Source organism: Salmo salar, chromosome ssa14, assembly GCF_905237065.1.
Source record: "Salmo salar chromosome ssa14, Ssal_v3.1, whole genome shotgun sequence".
NCBI lineage: Eukaryota > Metazoa > Chordata > Actinopteri > Salmoniformes > Salmonidae > Salmo > Salmo salar.
The window spans coordinates 13126131-13150934 of NC_059455.1; the positions used below are offsets into that span (position 1 = coordinate 13126131).

Below are 24804 nucleotides of genomic sequence, written 5' to 3' on the forward strand. Positions count from 1 at the left end.
CATGCTGAGATCATCCGTTCACATACTCTATGTCACAAAGACATGGAGTTGTAGACAAAAATCTCAAATTTGGACTCATTAGACCAAAGGACAGATTTCCACCGTGTTTCTTGTCCCAAGCAAGTCTCTTTTTCTTATTGTTGTCCTTAGGCAGTGGTTTCTTTGCAGCAATTTGACCACAAAGGCCTGATTTTACAGTCTCCTCTGAAAAGGTGATGTTGATGTGTCTGTTACTTGAACTCTGTGAAGGATTTATTTGGGCTGCAATTTCTGAGGCTGGTAACTCTAATTTATCCTCTGCAGCAGAGGTAACTCTGGGTCTTCCTTTCCTGTGGCGGTCCTCATGAGAGCCAGTTTCATCAGTGTTTCATGGTTTTTGCAACTGCACTTGAAGAAACCTTCAAAGATCTTGAAATTTGCATATGGCTGTGCCCCTGCCCAGTCATGTGAAATCCATAGATTAGGGCCTAATTTCTTCATTTAAATTGACTGATTTCCTTATATGAACTGTAACTCAATAGAATTGTTGCGTTTTTTTATATTTTTGTTACATGCATACATACATACATACATACATACATACATACATACATACATACATACATACATACATACATACATACATACATACATAGTAATAAAAGTAATACTTTTTTTCCTCAAAGTTAGGGGTCAAAATTGACACTTTTCCTCAAACGTTTTGCGATTGGAGAACACATTTTTAAGAGGGATCAATTCAAACCACAGGTTTTCAGTGGGTTTCAAGTCCGGAGACTTTTGTGACTTAAATTGATTTTGTGGTCAATTTAACCATTTCTTTGTGGTTTTTGACGTGTGCTTGGGGTCATTGTCTTGCTGAAAGATCCACTTGCAGCCAAGTTTCAGCCTCCTGGCAGAGGCAACCAGGTTTTCTGGCCAAATTGTCCTGGTACTTGGTAAAGTACGCTTAACGACATGAAAATAGAGCTCTTATGCCACGCACCCCATTGGTATGTTTGGTGTTGGGAAAAAACGGAGGCTTATGCAGAAAAGTTCCTAATACTTACTGGTGGTGGATCTTTGTTATGGGGCTATTTTGATTCCACTGGTCCCTGGGGCCTTGTTAAAGACACCAGCTGCATTAAGTACTGCAGTGTAATGAATGCATCAGATTTGCCAGTTCTTGCTGTGAGATGTTACCCCACTCTTCCACCAAGGCACCTGCAAGTTGCCCGGGGGGGGGGTGGCCTTAGCCCTCACCCTCCGATCCAACAGGTCCCAGACGTGCTCAATGGGATTGAGATCCGGGCTCTTCGCTGGCCATGGCAGAACACTGACATTCCTGTCTTGCAGGAAATCACGCACAGAACGAGCAGTATGGCTGGTGGCATTGTCATGCTGGAGGGTCATGTCAGGATGAGCCTGCAGGAAGGGTACCATATGAGGGAGGAGGATGCCTTCCCTGTAACGCACAGCGTTGGGATTGCCTGCAATGACAACAAGCTCAGTCCGATGATGCTGTGACACACCGCCCCAGACCATGATGGACCCTCCACCTCCAAATCGATCCCACTCCAGAGTACAGGCCTCGGTGTAACGATCATTCCTTTGACGATAAACGCGAATCCGACCATCACCCCAGGTGAGACAAAACCGCGACTCGTCAGTGAAGAACACTTTTTGCCAGTCCTGTCTGGTCCAGCGACGGTGGGTTTGTGCCCATAGGCGACGTTGTTGCCAGTGATGTCTGGTGAGGACCTGCCTTACAAATAGGCCTACAAGCCCTCCGTCCAGCCTCTCTCAGCCTATTGCGGACAGTCTGAGCACTGATGGAGGTATTGTGCGTTCCTGGTGTAACTCGGGCAGTTGTTGTTGCCATCCTGTACCTGTCCCGCAGGTGTGATGTTCGGATGTACTGCGAGGACGATCAGCTGTCCGTCCTGTCTCCCTGTAGCGCTGTCTTAGGCGTCTCACAGTACGGACATTGCAGTTTAATGCCCTGGCCACATCTGCAGTCCTCATGCCTCCTTGCAGCATGCCTAAGGCACGTTCACGTAGATGAGCAGGGACCCTGGGCATCTTTCTTTTGGTGTTTTTCAGAGTCAGTAGAAAAGCCTCTTTAGTGTCCTAAGTTTTCATAACTGTGACCTTAATTGCCTAACATCTGTAAGCTGTTAGTGTCTTAATGACCGTTCCACAGGTGCATGTTCATTAATTGTTTATGGTTCATTGAACAAGCATGGGAAACAGTGTTTAAACCCTTTACAATGAAGATCTGTGAAGTTATTTGGATTTTTACAAATTATCTTTGAGAGACAGGGTCCTGAAACGGGGACGTTTCCTTTTTTTTGCTGAGTTTATAATTCTCTGAGAAATTGTATTAGTATAATATAATTTGCCCCTTTTTTTCATAGAATACAGCTTAGTGTTTGTATTTTATACTGTCTTTTTTTTGCTCATCTTTATCAAGGGAGTCAATCATTTTGGATACTTTTTGGTTGTTGCTAGGTGGCGGTAGCTAGCGCTAGACAGCAGTTCTTGTGCCATAAATCCAGTATTTTTTTTTCATCCTAAAGCTTGTTCTTCATCTTCTTTCTAAATGCTGAGCTAACATGTTTTCAGCACTTTTATTTCCATGACTGATCAAAACAAATTTTCTCATGCTCTCTCGTCTCTCTGCAGCGAACCTGTACTGCCCTACCAAGCAAAAAGGCAGTAACTGCTCATTTGGTTGAAAAAGAGTTAGTCATTTTTGTTACATTAAATACATGCTTCATCATGTGGACAAGTATCCTGCCTCTATTGTGTTTTGAAGAATATGGGGGTCATGTTAGCAGTAACTGCATAAAGTTACTGTAAAACCAAGGTAAATAAAAGCAATTTTTCTCAGTTCCACGCTATGAGCAGTTACTGCCTTTTTGTTTGGTAGGGCAGTATAGTGAGCCATATGTTTGGAACATCATTGCAATAAAATCGCAGTATCAAATCACATTGAATATAGAATTGTGGGAATTGCAATACATAAGTATCCCGACAATATCGCACCGTGAGATCCCTGGCACTTCCCAGTCCTTGTAAATGTATAGACCTAGGTCAGACTGGGTTGTCAGGAGAGGTCCTCCTCAGAGTTGATGATCGGTGAGAGGAAACCAGTTGGGCAGCAGAGATTTCTCTGATTTGGGTAGAGCTGGGGAGTCATGCCAAATGCTCTGCCAACAGAGACAGTGGAGCCAGAAGGGAGGGAGTAGTGCTTGGCACAGCACCAACAATCCATTGTAGATTAGGAATGGGTAGGTCCACATTTTACAGATTTTATCTTCCTCAAGAAATGGAGGCCCTAGTTGTGTGAATAGATTGACCGAGTGAAGCCTACTCGTTGTGTACACTTTTTTTTCTCATATGTACAGTGCCTTCAGAAAGTATTCATACCCCTTGACTTCCCACATGTTTACAAATGTCATTAAAAGTGAAAAGATGAAATGTCTTGTGTCAATAAGTATTAAACACTTTTCTTATGGCAAGCATAAATAAAATGTTCTTAAAACAAGTCTTAGGTTACATTGACTCACTGTGTGCAATAGTGTTTAAAATATTTTTTTAATTACTACTCCGTGTGTGTGTGTGTCACACACACACACACACACACACTACTGTTCAAACGTTTGGGGTCACCTAGAAATGTCCTTGTTTTTGAAAGAAAAGCAACAAAAAAATCTCAAAGAAAAAAATAACACCAAATTGATCAGAAATACAGTGTAGACATTGTTAATGTTGTAATTGACTATTGTAGCTGGAAACGGCTTTTAAAAAAACATTTTTTTATGGAATATCTACATAGGCGTACAGAGGCCCATTTTCAGCAACCATCACTCCTGTGTTCCAATGGCATGTTGAGTTAGCTAATCCAAGTTTATCATTTTAAAAGGCTAATTGATCATTAGAAAACCCTTTTGCAATTGTTAGCACAGCTGAAAACTGTTGTTCTGATTAAAGAAGCAATAAAATTTGCCTTTAGACTAGTTGAGTATCTGGAGCATCAGCATTTGTGGGTTTGATTTACAGTCTCAAAATGGCCAGAAACAAATAACTTTATTATGCAACTCGTCAGTCTATTCTTGTTCTGAGAAATGAAGGCTATTCCATGTGAGAAATTGCCAAGAAACTGAAGATCTCATACAATGCTTTGTACTACTCCTTTCACAGAACAGCACAAACTGTCTCTAACCAGAATAGAAAGAGTGGGAGACCCCGGTGCACAACTGAGCAAGAGGACAAGTACATTAGTGTCTAGTTTGAGAAACAGACGCCTCACAAGTCCTCAACTGGCAGCTTCATGAAATAGTACCCGTTAAACACCAGTCTCAACGTAAACGGTGAAGAGGCGACACTGGGATGCTGGCCTTCTAGGCAGTTCCTCTGTCCAGTGTCTGTGTTCTTTTGCCCATCTTAATCTTTTCATTTTATTGGCCAGTCTGAGATATGGATTTTTCTTTGCAACTCTGCCTAGAAGGCCAGCATCCCGGAGTTGCCTCTTCACTGTTGACGTTGAGACTGGTGTTTTGCAGGTACTATTTAATGAAGCTGATTTCATCATACATGTCAATCAGGGAAGTTTCAACTATGTCGGTCCGTGGCCTCATCTATCGTGAGTCCTCTTCCTCGGTGCGCACTGTCACTGTGTCCGTTTCCATCTTGTCCAGCTGTGTCTGTAACATTTCACGTAAACCCTGTTTCTTGTCTGCATCGAAGTAGCGGTCCTCGTACCTAGCATCGAGCATGGTGGCGACACAGTAAAGAGGCTCAGAGAGAATGTCACCCAATCCCTTGTTCACAGCCTCTAGTAGAGTACTTTTGCAAGTTTTAACCCGACGGTCTGTGTGGGCAGTTTTGTTGGGCAGGCGTTTCAATACCATGACAGAGGGTATTATGTCTGCTGCAGACGCAGTTTAAAAAAATGTTTTATTTAACCTTTATTTAACCAGGTAGGCAAGTTGAGAACAAGTTCTCATTTTACAATTGCGACCTGGCCAAGATAAAGCAAAGCAGTTTGAAACGTACAACAACACAGAGTTACACATGGAGTAAAACAGACTCATTTTTCTACTGTACTATTGACTGTATGTACAATATGAGGTGAGATAAAGGGAGGTAAAGGTAAGAAAGGCCACGGTGGCGAAGAACATGCAATATAGCAAGTAAAACACTGGAATGGTAGATTTGCAGTGGAAGAAAGTGCAAAGTAGAAATAATGGGGTGCGAAGGAGCTAAATAAATAAATAAATACAGTAGGGGAAGAGGTAGTTGTTTGGGCTAAATTATAGATGGGCTATGTACAGGTGCAGTAACCTGTGAGCTGGCTCTGACAGCTGGTGCTCAAAGCTAGTGAGGGAGAAGTGTTTCAGAGATTTTTGTAGTTTGTTCCAGTCATTGGCAGCAGAGAACTGGAAGGAGAGGCGGCCGAAGGAGGAATTGGCTTTGGGGTGACCAGAGAGATATACCTGCTGGAGCGAGTGCTACAGGTGGGTGCTGCTATGGTGACCAGCGAGCTGAGATAAGGGGGGACTTTACCTAGCAGGGTCTTGTAGATGACCTGGAGCCAGTGGGTTTGGCGACGAGTATGAAGCGAGGGCCAGCCAACAAGAGCGTACAGGTCGCAGTGGTGGGTAGTATATGGGGCTTTGGTGACAAAACCGATGGCACTGTGATAGACTGCATCCAATTTATTGAGCAGGGTATTGGGAGGCTATTTTGTAAATGACATCGTCGAGGATCGGTAGGTTAGTCAGTTTTACGAGGGTATGTTTGGCAGCATGAGTGAAGGATGCTTTGTTGTGAAATAGGAAGCCAATTCTAGATTTAACTTTGGATTGGAGATGTTTGATGTGAGTCTGGAAGGAGAGTTTACAATCTAACCAGACACCTAGGTATTTGTAGTTGTCCACATATTCTAAGTCAGAACCGTCCAGAGTAGTGATGCTGGATGGGCGGGCAGGTGCAGGCAGCGATCGGTTGAAGAGCATGCATTTAGTTTTACTTGTATTTAAGAGCAGTTGGAGGCCACGGAAGGAGAGTTGTATGGCATTGAAGCTCGTCTGGAGGGTTGTTAATACAGTGTCCAAAGAAGGGCCAGATGTATACAGAATGGTGTCATCTGCGTAGAGGTGGATCAGAGACTCACCAGCAGCAAGAGCGACATCATTGATGTATACAGAGAAGAGAGTCGGCCCAAGAATTGAACACTTTGGTACCCCCATAGAGACTGCCAGAGGTCCGGACAACAGGCCCTCCGATTTGACACACTGAACTCTATCAGAGAAGTAGTTGGTGAACCAGGCGAGGCAATCATTTGAGAAACCAAGACTATTGAGTCTGCCAATGAAGATGTGGTGATTGACAGAGTCAAATGCCTTGGCCAGGTCGATGAATACAGCTGCACAGTATTGTCTCTTATCGATGGCAGTTATGATATCGTTTAGGACCTTGAGCGTGGCAGAGGTGCACCCATGACCAGCTCTGACACCAGATTGCATAGCGGAGAAGGTGCGGTGGGATTCAAAATGGTCGATAATCTGTTTGTTGACTTGGCTTTCGAAGACCTTAGAAAGGCAGGGTAGGATAGATATAGGTCTGTAACAGTTTGGGTCAAGAGTGTCCCACCCCCTTTGAAGAGGGGGATGACCGCAGCTGCTTTCCAATAATAGGGGTTGCAACAATTTTGGCAGATCATTTTAGAAAGAAAGGGTCCAGATTGTCTAGCCCGGCTGATTTGTAGGGGTCCAGATTTTGCAGCTCTTTCAGAACATCAGCTGACTGGATTTGGGAGAAGGAGAAATGGGGAAGGCTTGGGCGAGTTGCTGTGGGGGGTGCAGTGCTGTTGACCGGGGTAGGGGTAGCCTGGTGGAAAGCCTTGCCAGCCGTAGAAAAATGCTTATTGAAATTCTCAATTATAGTGGATTTATCGGTGGTGATAGTTTCCTATCCTCAGTGCAGTGGGCAGCTGGGAGGAGGTGCTCTTATTCTCCATGGACTTTAGTGTCCCAGAACTTTTTTGAGTTTGTGTTGCAGGAAGCAAATTTCTGCTTGAAAAAGCAAGCCTTGGCTTTTCTAACTGCCTGTGTATATTGGTTTCTAACTTCCCTGAAAAGCTGGATATCACGGGAGCTGTTCGATGCTAATGCAGAACGCCACAGGATGTTTTTGTGTTGGTTAAGGGCAGTCAGGTCTGGAGAGAACCAAGGGCTATATCTGTTCCTGGTTCTAAATTTCTTGAATGGGGCATGCTTATTTAAGATGATGAGGAAGGCACTTTTAAAGAATAACCAGGCATCCTCTACTGGTGGGATGAGGTCAATATCCTTCCAGGATACCCGGGCCAGGTCGATTTAGAAAGGCCTGCTCGCTGAAGTGTTTCAGGGAGCGTTTGACAGTGATGAGTGGAGGTCGTTTGACCGCTGACCCATTACGGATGCAGGCAGTGATCGCTGAGATCTTGGTTGAAAACAGCAGAGGTGTATTTAGAGGGCAAGTTGGTTAGGATGATATCTATGAGGGTGCCAGTGTTTACGGCTTTGGGGTGGTACCTGGTAGGTTCATTGATAATTTGTGTGAGATTGAGGGCATCAAGCTTAGATTGTAGGATGGCTGGGGTGTTAAGCATGTCCCAGTTTAGGTCACCTAGCAGCACGAGCTCTGAAGATAGATGGGGGGCAATCAGTTCACATATGGTGTCCAGAGCACAGCTGGGAGCAGAGGGTGGTCTATAGCAGGCGGCAACGGTGAGAGACTTGTTTTTAGAGAGGTGTAGAAGTTCAAATTGTTTGGGTACAGACCTGGATAGTAGGACAGAACTCTGCAGTAGATTGCAACACCGCCCTCTTGGCAGTTTTATCTTGTCTGAAAATGTTGTAGTTTGGGATGGAGATTTCAGAGTTTTTGGTCGTCTTCCTAAGCCAGTATTCAGACACAGCTAGGACATCCGGGTTGGCAGAGTGTGCTAAAGCAGTGAATAAAACAAACTTAGGGAGGAGGCTTCTAATGTTAACATGCATGAAAGCAAGGCTATTACAGTTACAGAAGTCATCAAAAGAGAGCGCCTGGGGAATAGGAGTGGAACTAGGCACTGCAGGGCCTGGATTCACCTCTACATCGCCAGAGGAACAGAGGAGGAGTAGGATGAGGGTACGGATAAAAGCTATGAGAATTGGTCATCTAGGACGTCCGGAACAGAGAGTAAAAGGAGCAGGTTTCTGGGGGCGATAAAGTAGCTTCAAGGTATAATGTACAGACAAAGGTATGGAAGGATGTGAATACAGTGGAGGTAAACCTAGGCATTGAGTGATGATGAGAGAGAGATTGTCTCTAGAAACATCATTGAAACCAGGTGATGTCATCGCATGTGTGGGTGGTGGAACTGAGAGGTTAGATAAGGTATAATGAGCAGGGCTCGAGGCTCTACAGTGAAATAAGCCAATAAACACTAACCAGAACAGCAATGGACAAGGCATATTGACATTAAGGAGAGGCATGCTTAGCCGAGTGATCATAAGGGTCCAGTGAGTAGTGAGGTTGGTTGGGGTCACTGCGATCCAGACAGCTAGCCGGGCCATGGGTAGCAAGCTGGCAGAAGATGGTCTGTTTTTAGCCACCCCGTGCGTTTCCGTCGGTAGATTAGTGGGGTTCCGTGTGGTAGAGGGGACCAATCCAATTGTCAAAATAGGTATAGTGGCCCAAGAAAATTGTCCGATATACCTATTCAGATAGCAGCCGATAAGACAGCTAACGATTAGCGGGCCGCAGATGGGCGTTCAGGTTACGTCTCGGAGGGGCCAGTTGGATAACTCCCTCGGGCAGATAACGTCGGTAGTCCAGTCGTGAAGGCCCGGTGGGGCTCCGCATCGGCAATAAAACGGGTCCGGATAGGTGATTGTAGCCCAGGAGTGGCTGATGGAACTCTTCAGCTGGCTAGCTCCGGAATAATTGATGTTTGCTCTGGGATCGACGTTAGCCAATAGTCACTCGGCTAGCAGCTAGCTAGCTGCAAGATCCAGGTGTAAATGGAGCTTATTTCTCGAGTCAGTTTTTCGAATGGAGCTAGGAGTGTGTTCATGTTTCAAACATGTTCTCAAATGCCATTGAAATGGCAGCAGCGGTATGAGAACCAGCACATTCTTGAGCATGCAATACTGCTTTCCTCAGTACGAAATCCTTCGTCGACCCACTGCTGTCAGACTTGGCATGCTCATGACATCGCTGATCCAAATGTCAGTCGTGAAGCTAATAGCAGTGACGTCCATAGCAAGTAGCTCATGGATGTGCGTTTCAACAATACTGTAACTCTGGTAGGGCAACAACTGAAAAATAGCTCCTACTTGGTAGTGTGTACAGGGGTCGAGGTGCTCGACCAGTCGGCGAAAGCCAACCTCATCCACGACAGAGAAAGGTTTATTGTCAAGGGAAATGAATTCTATTATCTTGGTGTTAATGGATTTCACCTTTTGAGTTCTCGCTGAAATGTTCTTACTCTTTCAAATGACTGCTCAACTTTAACTTGTTTAGTTGTTGGAAGTGTGCACTTAGTTTTCTGCTTTTGTTCTTAGTCACTGAACGTCTGGGGGTGATGCACTTTAAAATGAGTAATTAGGTTTGTGGTATTGAAAGGTTTCACTTTAGCCCCTCGGGAAATAATAGCAGCACAAACATTGCATATGGCCTTTTTGTTATCTTCCTTTGAAACTTCAAAATAGATTAACACAGCAGACATTGTGGGCTAGGTTAGGAATTCCCTGTTGCACGTGTAGAGCTTTATTTTTCGTGGTGTCATTACTTCATCTACCTACGTTATACAGGTATGCACATCAGCTTTGACAATGGTTTTACACATCGGCGTTAAACTATACATAGAGCCGATGTCGCCGTTAGCATTCTTAGCTAATATCGGCCAATTCCGATATCGTGCATCCCTAATTCAGACCCTTTACTCAGTACTTTGTGGAAGCAACTTTGGCAGCCACGAGTCTTCTTGGGTATGACGCTTCAAGCGTGGCACACCTGGATTTGGGGAGTTTCTCCCATTTCTTCTCTGCAGACCATCTCAAGCTCTGTCAGGTTGAATGGGGAGTGTCGCTGCACAGCTCCAGAGATGTTCTAGTTTCAAGTCCAGGCTCTGGCTTGGCCACTCAAGGAGATTGAGAGACTTGTCCCGAAGCCACTCCTGCATTGTCTTGGCTATGTGCTTAGGGTTGTTGTCCTGTTGGAAGGTGAACCTTCACCCCAGTCTGAGGTCCTGAGTGCTCTGGAGCAGGTTTGAATTAAGGATCTCTTAGTACTTTGCTCCGTTCATCTTTTCCTCGATCCTTACTAGTCTCCCAGTCCCTTCCACTGAAAAACATCCCCACAGCATGATGCTGCCACCATGCTTCACCGTAGGGATGGTGCCAGGGTTCCTCCAGACATGACGCTTGGCATTCAGGCCAAAGACTTCAATCTTGGTTTCATCAGACCAGATAATCTTGTTTCTCATGGTCAGAGTCCTTTAGGTGCCCTTTGGCAAACTCCAAGCGGGCTGTCATGTGCCTTTTACTGAGTGGCTTCCGTCTGGCCACTCTACCATAAAGGCCTGATTGGTGGAGTGCTGCAGAGACAGTTGTCTTTCTGGAAGGTTCGCCTATCTCCACAGAGGAACTCTGGAGCTCTCTGAGTGACCGTCGGGTTCTTGGTCACTTCCCTGACCAAGGCCCTTTTCCCCTGATTTCTCAGTTTGGCCGGGCATTTCTAGGAAGAGTCTTGGTGGTCCCAAACTTCTTCCATTTAAGAATGATGGAGGCCACTGTGTTTTTGGACATTCAATGCTGTAGAATATTTTGGGGGTTAACAATTCTGTCTCAGAGCACTACTGTCAATTCCTTTGACCTCATGGCTTGGTTTTTGCTCTGACATGCACTATCAACTTTGGGACCTTCTATAGACAGGTGTATTATTTTCCAAATCATGTCCAATCAATTGAATTTACCACAGGTGGACTCTAATGAAGTTATAGAAACATCTCAAGGATGTTCAATGGAAACAGGATGCACCTGAGCACATTTTTGGGTCGCGTAGCAAATGGTCTGAATACTTATGTAAATAAGGTATTTCTGTTTTATTTTTAATACATTTGCAAGCATTTCTAAAAACCTGTTTTCGCTTTGTCATTATGGGGTATTGTGTGTAGATTGATGTGGAAAATGTTTTATTTAATCCATTTTAGAATAAGGCTGTAATGTAACACAATTTGGAAAAAGAGAAGGGGTCTGAATACTTTCTGAATGCACTGTAAACTCGGAGACAAATTCACCTTTTAGCAGGACAATAACCTAAAACACATGCCTATACATGGAGTTGCTTATCAAGATGACGTTGAATGTTCTTGAGTGGCCTAGTTACAGTTTTGACTTAAATCGTCTTAAATCTATAGCAAGACTTAAATGGCTGTCTAGAAATGATCAACAACCAATTTGACAGAGCTTGAAGAATTGTAAAAATAATAATGTGCAAATATTGTACAATCCAGGTGTGGAAAGCTCTTATAGATTTACCCAGAAAGACTCATAGCTGAAATCACAGCCAAAGGTGATTCTAACATGTATTGCCTGAGTGGTGTGAATACTTATATAAATATATATTTCTGTGTTTAATTTTCAATAAATTTGCTAACATTTCTAAAAACATATTTTCACTTTCTGATTATGGGGTATTTTGTGTAGATGGGTGAGAATCAATTTTGAATCAGGCTGTAACACAAAAACATGTGGAATAAGTCAAGGGGCATGTATACTTTTTGAAGGCACTGTATATTTATTTATTTTAGATTCAGCATTTAGCCTTGATTTAATGTTTAGTTGCATTGTTAAAAAAACAGAACCTTACTTTATCTAATGGGCTTATTTTGTATTCTTCATGCATTTGAAGATGACTTGGTTTTGTATTCGTATTCTAGAATGCACAGTCTAGGCATATGTTACGAGTACACTCTAGTTTCTTCCTCACCTTTCACAGGGAAACGTAACTTTGAATAAAATTGCCAATTGAAAGAATCCCTTGACTCAATGCTTTTCAAATTCGCTCAACTTTGGTCCTGGCTGTTTTAAGAGACAAGTATGCCTAGGCCTTTTCTTTGCGGATTAGTTTTTACAGATACTTCCATTCACATAAATGTGTGTTATTTGCCAGAGAAACACAGGCACTTTGGGAATTACATCAGATTTGAAATCAAAATCAGGCAGAAGGCCCCACTGTTGTCCTTTTGACATTTTAAAATTAAGCGTTTCTCGTGTTGCAAAAATAATTCTGCGAAGGAGGGTTTTCTCCTCCTTCCTCTCCCTGGCCTCACTTTTACTGCCTGCTGAAGTGGACCATGGCTTGGCATTTTTGCAAACTCCTCCTCCTCATCTCCCTGGTTCACATACACGTCTGATACTGTCTCCAGGCAGCTATAAACTATCCACCCGCCCCAGTTCTCAGAAAGGAGAGGCCTTTCTCTACTCTGCTCCATTCTCCTTACCAGGAACCCGCTTTCAAATAATCCAACGAAGGGAAAGGGGATGCTATGCCAATCCAGTCCTAGGCAGCAGATGTAGGGACCAGCTGGAACTGTGCTCGCTTTTATTTGCAGGCTTTATATTGCTTTGTGAATATACACTGAACAAAATATATAAACGCAACGTTAAGTGTTGGTTACATGTTTCATGAGCTGAAATAAAAGATCCCCGAAATGTTCCTTACACACAAAAAGCTTATTTCTCTCAAATGTTTTGCACAAATTTGTTTACATTCCTGTTAGTCAGCGTTTCTCTCTTGCCAAGATAATCCATCCACCTGATAGATGTGGCATATCAAGAAGTTGACTAACAGCATGATCATTACACACCTTGTCCTGGAGACTATAAAAGGCCACTCAAAATTGTGCTTTTTAAAAAAATATATATTTTTTACAAAATGGCCACATTTTTGAGGGAGCGTGCAATTGTCATGCTGATTGCAGGAATGTCCACCAGAGCTGTTGCCAGAGAATTGAATGTTCATTTCTCTACCATAAGCCTCCTCCAACGTCGTTTAGGAGAATTTGTCAGTACGTCCAACTGGCCTCACAACCACCTGGATTGTGCAACATTTGCCCAGTATTCTTTTCAAAAAAAAATTCAAAATTCTTCAAGTTCTGTCAATTTGGTTGTTGCTAGACAACTGTTTTCAGATCTTGACATATAGTTTTTACTTAAATCCGCATGAAAGTTCTGTCACTCGGGAACATTCACTGTCTTCTTGGTAAGCAACTCCAGTGTATATTTGGCCTTGTTTTAGGTTATTGTCCTGGTGAATTTGTCTCCCAGTGTCTGTTTGAAAGCAGACCTGAACCAGGTTTTCCTCTAGTATTCTTTTCTATGCTTAGCTCTATTCCATTTCTTTTTATCCCAAAAAACTTCCAATCCTTGCAGATGACAAGCATACCCATAACATGATGCAGACACCACTATGCTTGAAAATATGAAGAGTGGTACTCTTACATGTTGTTGGATTTGCTACCAAACAAAACGCTTTGTATTCAGGACAGAAAGTTTATTTCTTTGCCACATTTTTTGCGGTATTACTTTAATGCCTTATTGCAAACAGGATGCATGTTTTGGAATATTTTTATTCTGTACAGTCTGTCTTCTTTTCACTTTGCCATTTTGGTTAGTATTGTGGAGTAACTACAATGTTGTTGATCCATCTTCAGTTTTCTCCTGTCATAGCCATTAAACTCTGTTTTAAAGTCACCATTAGACTCATGATGAAATCCTTGAGCGGCTTCCTTACACACCAGCAACTGAATTATGAAGGATGCCTGTAGAATCTTAGCAGACCAAAGTATAATTAATAACTTCATCAAACTCAAAGGGATATTCAATGTCTGCTTCTTTAAATTTTACCCATATAGGCTTGCGATAACAAAGGTGTTGAATACTTATTTACTGAAGACATTTCAGCTTTTTCATTTCTAATTCATTTGTAACCATTTCTAAAAAACAATTTCACTTTGACATTGTGTCACACAATATTCCATAATTTCAATTTAATTCATTTTAAATTCAGGCTGTAACACAACAAAATGTGTCAAGGGGAAAGATACCAAGTCAGTTGAATGCATTCAACTGAAATGTGTCTTCTGCATTTAACCCAACCCCTCCGAATCAGAGAGGTGCAGGGGGCTGCCATAATCGACATCCACGTCTTTGGTGCCCAGGGAGCAGTGGGTTAACTGCCTTGTTCAGGGGCAGAACGAGAGATTTTTAACTTGTCAGTTCGGGGATTCGATCCAGCAACCGTTTGGTTACTAGTCCAACACTCTAACCACTAGGCTACCTGCCGCCGGCACTGCATGTTGGTGTTCTAGCTAGGTAATAAAAGTCAAATATTTTTTTTATTTAACTAGGCAAGTCTGTTAAGAACAAATTCTTATTTACAATGACGGCCAAACCCGGACGACACTGGGCCAATTGTGCGGCGCCCTATGGGACTCCCAATCACGGCCGGATGTGATTCAGCCTTGATTTGGACCAGGGACTGTAGCAACGCCTCTTGCACCAAGAAGCAGTGCCTTAGACCTCTGCGCCACTCAGGAGCTCAATAGGTTGTCGTCACTCCTGGTGTACAGACTAGGTCCTGTCCCGACGACAGTGGCCCAGACAAATGAAGATAATTTGTGTAGTAAACTGAAAGACTCAATGCTGCTCTGGCCAAGAGAATGGGGGAATAGGCCAGGGTAATACATTGCTGTCATAATGACAGCAGTTCATACCAGGCAAATTTCATGGCTCCACCTATATAGTGTTCTATCTAGAGCAGGGATGGGGGGCCACAAAAAAAACAGAACTCATCATGAGGGGCCATGGTGATCAATGGGCCCCACCCTGGTCTGCTAGACTAATATAGCAATTTAAAAATGTTTAGCTGACATGGGGTTATTGAGTGACTACTGATGCACAACCAAATTTCTAAATTGCACCTTTTGTATTCATTATTCTAACTTTCAACAGTAAGTTGAGACTGCGACTGACTTCCTAAAAAAAAAAATAATAATAATAATAATAATAAAAAAAATCTAATAAAAAATATATATTTCTCAAAGGTTTAACCTGACTAATGCAATCGTAAAACTGGAATCCTTATCGATGAAACGGCCAAGTCCGTTTTGGCATATTACAACAACAAAGAAGTTACTGCAAACAAGCACACACGATTAAAGTACAATATGTACTGCAATTGTTTTATCATGCTGCACGACAGCCGTCAGATAATCCCCAGAAAAACAAACGGTGCTGAGGTGGCCAGTGGTATCGTTTCCCCCTACTGCGTATTCCATCTTTTTAAGAATTTAATCTCCATTTCTCTGCATGAAATATCCTCGGCTGAATGGCTCTAAAGCCCTCATGAGTAAAGGGAGGGAGGGAATGAATGTGGGAGAACTAGCCATGTCTTACATAACCAGACTGATGGAGGGGATAGCTCAAAAATATTTTTTGCTTCAAATAGCAAGGCCTTATCCAATCTGCGTCGGCCGTGCCACTGCCTGCTTTCCACAAACCACTGTGAGAAGATGGTAAGCAAATGCAACATTTTTACGCTTGATAATCTCGCAAATAAGTGAACATTGCTGAATGTCAAGACGATTTTTATTCGGTGTAGAAGTCTAAAAATAGGCGCTAGCCAGAGAGGCTCGGCTGGTGAGCCTGTGAGCAGACCTTTAAACTTCTACACAGCCTACCGATTCCAGCATGAATAAAGCTGTTTATAAAGCCCCCCCCCCATGGCTGCTTCACCGGGCATGTTGACTAGCAGGCCTGCCTGCCAGCGCGCAGACTGCCAAGGTAGTTCTAATTGCGTAATGATGAGTTGGTGCTCTCACCAAAAACTCAAAGATGACTCCAGGGCCACAGCTGTTTTTCAAAAAGAAGATTAAAAAATATATATTTATTTGCACGAAAACCCAAGCAACTCCAAGCGTGAGGGAGAGATGAAAGAGGGGTATCGTTCTGGAGGAGTATATGGTGATTCCTCACGAAACAAGACCGCAAACATTAAATGTAATCCATAGAAGGTCATTTGGAAGAAAGTGTATACAGTGCCTTCTGATAGTATTCACACCCCTTGACTTCATCCACATTTTGTTGTTACAAAGTGGGATTCAAATGGATTTCATTTTAATTTTCTGTCATTGGTCTAAACAAAATACCATTTTAATCTCAGTGGAAGAAAAATATTTTTTAAAAACACACTAAACCAAAAGATAAACACAACATGAAAAGTGTTGGTCCTATGTTTCATGAGCTGAAATGGCAAAAAAAATTGTGCACAAAATATGTTTACATCCCTGTTAATGAGCATTTCTCCTTTGCCAAGATAAGCCATCCACCTGGCAGGTGTGGCATATCAAGAAGCTGATTTAACAGCATGATCATTACACAGGTGCACCTTGTGCTGGGAACAATAAAAGGCCAGATGTGCAGTTTTGTCAGACAACACAATGCCACAGATGTCAAGTTTTTTGAGGGTGCATGCAATTGCCATGCTAATTGCAGGAATGTCCACCAGAGCTGTTTCCAGAGAATTGAATGTTCATTTCTCTAGCATAAGCTGCCTCTAATGTTGTTTTAGAGAATTTGGCAGTACATCCAACCGGCCTCACAACCGCAGACAATTTCAATTAACTGATTTTACTTATATGAACTGTAACTCAGTAAAATCTTTGAAATTGTTGCATGTTGCGTTTTTATATTTTTGGTGTGTGTGTGTGTGTGTGTGTGGAATGAATACATACAAACACCTTGGCTGTGTTCGAATACCCATACTAACATACTGTGTACTACATAATGAGTGTACAGTATATACTGCATATTATTAGTTCATTTTAGTATACTGTAAACGAACGGTATCCTTTCAGTTGAGCATACTAACGCTACGCCTGTCTACCGGAAGTTGATGCTGTTGCTATGCAACCTCTCGCGAGCTTGTTAGCATAACAAATTACTAGCTAGACATTTTACCACTAGCACTCCAGATTGAATTTACAAACACACCCAGAGTCTGCGCTCTGGACGTTTTGTAAATTCAGAACGTTGTTGTCAGATTGTCCATTTGTAAATTCTGAGCGTTTCCCTCTCGGCGCGTTCAGAGTGCACACTGGATACTCTGGCCGAGGAGTAGGGTTGATCTGAGCGTTCTGACCATCACAACGGCAGTCAAGCACACAAGCTAACTGGATAGCTACTTCCAGACACAAATGAGAGAACAGCTCACTCTGACCATTTTACTCGCCCTAGCAGAGCTGGTTAGGCTGTTAACTGTGCTGCTGGTAACAATAAAAGGAAAAAGGTGGGGTTTTTTTGTCTCCCCAATTTCATGGTATTCAGTCCTGTCCCATCACTGCAACTCCCGTACAGACTCGGGAGAGGCTAAGGTCGAGAGCCGTGCGTCTTCCGAAACACAATGCCCGGGAACACCGTGCACCTGGCAACCGTGTCAGCGTGCATTGCGCCCGGGCCGCCACAGGAGTTGCTAGTGCGCGATGGACAAGAACATCCCTCCCGGCCAAACCCTCCCCTAACCTGGACGACGCTGGGCCAATTGTGCGCCTCTCCATGGGTCTCCCTGTCGCAGCCAGCTGTGACAGAGCCTGGACTCGAACCAGGATCTCTAGTGGCACAGCTAGCACTGTGATGCAGTGCCTTAGACCATTGCGCCACTCGGGATGCCTGGTAACAATTAATTATGCTTTTTGGCTGACGTTTACTGACACCAGCCATATTCAACAGGTGTTAAGTGTTCATAAATTCATCAGTTATTCTGCGCTCTGGCACACTCAGAACGAGAGTGCTCTGAAATCGGAGCAGATAGCTAAGAGCGAATTTATGTCCATTGAGAACGCACAACGACTATAGCACTTAGCTAAGAATGACGTGAATAATCAAGTCAAAGGTTGGGTAGTTGGGTAGCATATAGTTAATATACTGGCAAGTTCGATGTATTAGTAGCCAACTAACGTTAGGTAGCTAGCTAACATACCGGTACCTACTGCTGTAATGATATGCGGTTCGTAAGGATAAGTGTAGCCAACAAATTGTCAGCCAACATAACATGTAGCGTAACTTATTTGAAAAGTCATTACTTTATTACATTGCTGAACATTTTCTTAACATTTGTCATAATTACTTAAAGCAATGAATTTGTATCCGCTCTCGTCGGACTTCGGCTGCATATTTTCCACCATTTTCTTCAAATTGCATTATGGGCCCTAACTTTAATTTTGGCGAATGTAGTACGACATCCGGGAACTTTTGGCATACGAACTCTATCCATACTATGACTAATAAGCATACTACATACCAAATTTACATCACAAATAGTATGGTTAGTGCGGTTAGGATGAGTATTCGAACACAGCTCTGGATTGTACAATATTTGCCCATTTTCATTCGGTTCAAAATTCTTCAACCGCTGTCAAGTTGGTTGATGACCATTGCTAGACAGCCATTTTCAAGTTTTGCCATAGATTTAAGCCAATTTTAAGTCAAAACTAACTAGGTCACTCAGGAATATTCAATGGCGTCTTGGTAAGCAACTCCAGTGTATATTTGACCTTGTGTTTTAGGTTATTGTCCTGCTGAAAGGCGAATTTGTCTCCCAGTGTCTGTTGGAAAGCAAACTGAACCAGGTTTTCCTCTAGGATTTTGCTTAGCTCTGACATGTATTTTTTTTTGGTCTGAAGGGCCTTGATACACTGGCAATTTGGGGGGGGGGGGCAATATTACTGGCAGTGGGATATTGCCTGCAATGGGATGAGACACTGGTGCAGTCATCAGTGTTGTCAACTGAAATGGAATCTTGGATGATCCGAATTTTAATTTCTGCCAATCAGAGCATAGTCTACAGTAAATTCAGTTGGCAGAGACTGTGAAGGTGGAGGCTGAAACCCTTTGTGCTTGTTTCAGCTTTCATTTTGCTGAGGTAAATATTATTACTAGTATTACTTCTACTTACATTTATCTCTACCAATTCATTATCCATGTGATGGATACAATGTTAAAATCACTTTTTACATGTTTCCTAGCAAAAACAAGAAGGGGAGTGTCGTGGAAAAATAGAGGACATGGACCAGGTGGTTGTTGCTACAGTGACTGGGGGTGCTACAGCCAGCTGCTGAGAGAACTGGATGAAGAGGACCCTCCCTCCTATAGAAGCTGGTTGAGGATGGACAAGGATGCCTTCAATTTCTTGTTGAGGATGGTGGAGCCACAGACCAGAGGTAGAGATGCACAACTCTGTGAGGCTATTCTTGCAGGGGAGTGCCTAACAATAACCCTGAGATACCTGGCCACTGGGTTTACTTTCTCCGCTTTAGAATACACCTTCTGTGTGAGTCAACACAATATTTTAAATTGTTATTTAGACCTGCAACGCCATGTTTGAGAGCCTCAGGAGGGAATACATGAAAGTGCCGACGACAGTGGAGGAGTGGGAGGCCATTCCAAGGAAGTTTGGGGAAAGCTGGAACTACCCACACTGTCTTGGTTCCCTAAATGGCAAACACATCACCATACAGTCTCCACCGAATGCTGGTTCCCATTTATTATAATTACAAAAGGACCAACTCCGTTGTGCCTATGGCGCTAGCAGATGCCGATCTGCGGTTCATTTATATAGATGTTGGTACCGATGGCAGGGTCGGCGATGGTGTCTGGGCCAGGTGCGGCCTGATCAGCACACTGGAGGAAAATACAGTCCACACACCTCCAAGAAGTCTGTCAGTAAGAGAGGTCCCCGTGTCCTGTGTTGTGGTGGCAGATGAGCCCTACATCATGCAGCCTTTATCCTTGGACACAGCTGGATGAGGAAAAGGAAATCTAGAACTACCGCCTTTCCAGAGCGAGGAGGTGTGTGGAGAATGTCTTTGGAATTCTGGCAAACTGGTTTAGGGTCTTCAGGTAGCCCATTCCGCTTAAGCCGGTCAAAGTGGTGACCATCACCAATGCAGCATGTGCGCTGCACATCTTCCTCAGGTCTCAAACCCTTACCAGCCATGTGTGCACATTCCATGGCCTCTGCTGCACGCTCTTCCGGTTTGGCTCGCTTCCTGCTGGGTTGACTTGGAGGGTTGAAGGGGTTGCCAGGGAAAGTTTGGCACCAAGGTTGTCAGTACTCACACTGGTTTCTATAGAGTCCCGTAGAAACATGAGCTGACTGTAATATTTCCATTTGGAATTATACACATCTGTCTGATCCAGATCACTTGGCACAGACCATCTTGTGCTTGCAGTTCTTTCAGCCCTTCCACAGCAAACGCAAAGAATGTATTACCGTGCGAGCTGTATATATGTGTTGGTTATAATACAACCAATACACTCTACATGGGAATTGAAATGTCCATTTTGTTGTATGAATTGAATTAACTAGATACTTTGCATTAGTATACATAACCCACTTCCTAGATCAGACAAGTCGGAGCCCACAATTGATATCCCATGACTAATTAGGAACTATCATCACATTCAGTTTACATACCTGAGAAGGGCACCTCTGTGCTCAGCCTGTGCAGGCATTTGAGCCACTTGTTTTTGTAGTCCTCATCTCGACATGTAGTCATCTCGAGGATTCCCTGTTGGAAAATAGTGCAGGGTGTGAGCAATGAAAGAATGGATAACAAACAGGCAAAGCTTAGTTCGCCTACTTACGTTTGTTAGCTAGCTAGTATAACAAATTGCTGCTGGCGCTGCAAGCCATCAAAGCTGCAGAATTATCTACAGTGTGTAGATAACTGCACCAGCTAGCTTGATACATAGTCAGCTAGGTAGCCAACTGTGGTTACTGTACAGCTAATATTAGCTTGCTGTAGGCTAATAACATAAGGAAAGGCACCAATTCTACGGCGCACTGAAGATTGTTTCAGAACCTTGGACAGCGACCATGTCCAACGTGGGAGAGTGCATTTGTTATAGAGGTCGACCGATTATGATTTTTCAACACCGATACCGATTTATTGGAGGACCAAAGAAAGCCGATACCGATTAACTGGCCGTATTTTATTTTATTTTATTTTATTTTTAATTATTATTTTTAATTTTTTTTTTTTACTTTATTTTTTGTTGTTGTAATAATGGCAATTACAACAATACTGAATGAACACTTATTTTAATATAATACATAAATACTATCAATTTAGACTAATAAATAATGAAACATGTTCAATTTGGTTTAAATAATGCAAAAACAAAGTGTTGGAGAAGAAAGTAAAATTGCAATATGTGCCATGTAAAAAAGCTAACGTTTAAGTTCCTTGCTCAGAACATGAGAACATATGAAAGCTGGTGGTTCCTTTTAACATGAGTCTTGTCGTGTCTTTGGGTTACCATTAAACGGAAGATATGTTTATCAATTAGCTCCCTGTAATTATTATCTCGCGATTAAACTGATTAATCGTTTAATTGTAATTAACTAGGAGATCGGGGCACCAAGGAGAATATTCAGATTACAAAGCTATAATTTTCCTAATATAACTTTCCTGTACTATAATATTATATTCTATTATAGTATAGGTCGATTATCTTCTAGTTTAAATGGTGTATTTACCTCTAGTCCAGTCTCATTCCAAAACGTCGTAAATTGTTGTATCTGCACGAACCCAGTCTTTACTAAAATCATCCATACATCAATTGTCTTAAAATCATTTATTTACTACACTAAGTAATTAACAGAAAAACATACAAACAGTAATTATCGTCACAAAGGATTGGTATCGGAATGTGCCCTACTGGCTAAACAGGCAGGTCGGCCTGTTGAACAATGGATCATAAAAGGTCGGCTGAGAAGTTACACAGGGTTCATTAATATTAACAATTGACAATTGAAGGCTCACTCATTCGGGAACAATTGCAATCAATATATATTTACGCTCAGTGTGTCGTTCTGATTCTTGTTGGAGAGTTCGGTTCTGTTGGGAAGTTTTGTCCGTGTTCTCTCTCTCGCTCTCGGTTAGAATGGATCTTTCAGAGCGACATTCATTAATGTCGTCATCGAATGGTTGTTTCGTTGGTCTTCGCGTCCAATGATATAATTTACTTAGCTGCAGACTAATAATTAATATCAAAGACTTGTTCTTATTCTGTCAGTATCGATAGTCTAAAAGTTAACCACGTGGTATGGTTCACTTTCAGTAGAGGAATTGGAAGGTAAAACCTATTAGCCAACGGAGTGTAGGCCTGGTCTGTGGAAATGTAAATCAGGGGGTGTTTTATAGCGCCCATCGAACAGGCTTGTCAAATGACGCCTGGTCCTGTATGTGTCCCTGGGGCGTGCCTATGACTGAGTTAGAATTGTATTTCTGTAACCAAATCTATCACATTACATCAGTACATAGCATCTCAATGTCTTACAAAAGCTTTATCCTTATTAATACATTCCATACACCCATATAATGCAAGTCTTAAACTGAGTCTATTATATAAACAGTTTTATGGTAATATGGCTATATTGTCTCTTCTGAGTATCACAAAATGGTACCAAGCGGATCAGTTCGTAGCTGGATTCTTCACCAATCTTCCATACCTTCTCCAGAACACAAAATGTCGCTTGGCTCTCCAATTCTATGAGTTGGAAGAATTTCCTGTGTCTCTCTATGGGCCATGTGGCCAGAGACTCTCCTGGAATTTTAGAGTTTTTACGACCCTTTACACACAGGGTGGATTGTGTGCAAAAGGGAGGGGTCAACTGTCCTCCCTGTACCAAAAGAGGCCAACGTCATGACAGTCTTCAATATTCCCAGGTAAGACGTTTTAGGTTGTAGATATTATAGGACTATTTCTCTCTCTATGATTTGTATTTCACATACCTTTGACTATTGGATGTTCTTATAGGCACTTTAGTATTGCCAGTGTAACAGTATAGCTTCCGTCCCTCTCCTCGCTCCTACCTGGGCTCGAACCAGAAACACATTGACAACAGCCACCCTCGAAGCAGCGTTACCCATGTAGAGCAAGGGGAACAACTACTCCAAGTCTCAGAGCGAGTGACGTTTGAAACGCTATTAGCGCGCACCCCGCTAACTAGCTAGCCATTTCACATCGGTTACACCAGCCTAATCTTGGGAGTTGATAGGCTTGAAGTCATAAACAGCGCAATGCTTGAAGAATTGCGAAGAGCTGCTGGCAAACGCACGAAGGTGCTGTTTGAATGAATGCTTACGAGCCTGCTGCTGCCTACCATCGCTCAGTCAGACTGCTCTATCAAATCATAGACTTAATTATAACATAATAACACACAGAAATACGAGCCTTTGGTCATTAATATGGTCGAATCCGGAAACTATCATTTCGAAAACGAAACGTTTATCATTTCAGTGAAATATGGAACCGTTCCGTATTTTATCTAACGGGTGGCATCCCTAAGTCTAAATATTCCTGCTACATTGCACAACCTTCAATGTTATGTCATAATTTTGTACAATTCTGGCAAATTAATTACGGCCTTTTTTAGGAATAAATGGACTTCACACAGTCCGCAATGAGCCAGGCGGCCCAAACTGCTGTATATACCCTGACTGCTTGCACGGAACGCTAGAGAAGTGACACAAATTCATGTTAGCAGGCAATATTAACTAAATATGCAGGTTTAAAAATATATACTTGTGTATTGATTTTAAAGAAAGGCATTGATGTTTATGGTTAGGTACATTGGTGCAACGACAGTGCTTTTTTCGCAAATGCGCTTGTTAAATCATCACCCGTTTGTCGAAGTAGGCTGTGATTCGATGAGAAATTAACAGGCACCGCATCGATTATATGCAACGCAGGACACGTTAGATAAACTAGTAATATCATCAACTATGTGTAGTTAACTAGTGATTATGTTAAGATTGATCGTTTTTTATAAGATAAGTTTAATGCTAGCTTGCAACTTACCTTGGCTTCTTGCTGCCCTCGCGTAACAGGTAGTCAGCCTGCCATGCAGGCTCCTCGTGGAGTGCAATGTAAGGCAGGTGGTTAAAGCGTTGGACTAGTAACCGGAAAACGTCAAATCGGTGGCCAAAAATACCGATTACCGATTGTTATGAAAACTTGAAATCGGCCCTAATTAATTGGCCATTCCGATTAATCGGTCGACCTCTAATTTGTTATAAAGTAGTATTTTATATATTAGTGTTGCACCATTATTTGTACATCATATAACGATATACAATTTCAGTATCGCATGTTTTAGCGTGATGGACTGTGCAATCCCAGTGACAGGTGTCTTTTTAATTATAATCATTTGTTTTGTTTTGAGGCTAATCAACTACAGAAACTTTGTTCGACCAAACAGCCTATCAACCAAACAATTGACCAGTCAAGCGGGGTCAGCCCTAATAAAAAAATATATATATACAATACAATACCAGTCAAAAGTGTGGACACACCAAGGGTTTCTATTTTATTTTTACTATTTTCTACATTGTAGAATAATAGTGAAGACATCAAAACTATGAAATAACACACATGGAGTCATGTAGTAACCAAAAAAAAGTGTTAAACAAATCCAAATATATTTTAGATTCTTCAAAATAGCCACCCTTTGTTTGACGAGCAGGTGTCATGCAGTGTACCTTTTTATATATATATATATATATATATATGGTAGGGGCGTGGATCAGAAAACCGGTCAGTATCTCCTTCGCATAGAGTTGATCAGGTTGTTGAATGTGGCCTGCAGAATGTTTTCCCACTCCTCCTCAATGGCTATGCAAAGTTGCTGGATATTGGCGGGAACTGGAACACGCTGTCATGT

At 42.5% G+C, this 24804-nt stretch overlaps 1 protein-coding gene across 3 annotated transcripts in view; it reads left to right on the forward strand.

Moving 5' to 3' along the window:
• Positions 1-24804, forward strand: part of LOC106568949 (phosphatidylinositol 3-kinase regulatory subunit beta) — a 56379-nt gene that overhangs the window by 11476 nt on the left and 20099 nt on the right. For 2 of the 3 annotated variants that reach the window (XM_045693925.1, XM_014139821.2), the window contains exon 3: positions 19100-19294. The exons of the other annotated variant lie outside the window; for it this stretch is intronic. In XM_045693925.1, coding sequence (XP_045549881.1) covers positions 19100-19294 — 195 coding nt within the window. The remainder of the gene's footprint in view (positions 1-19099; positions 19295-24804) is intronic. 3 annotated transcript variants of the gene reach the window in all.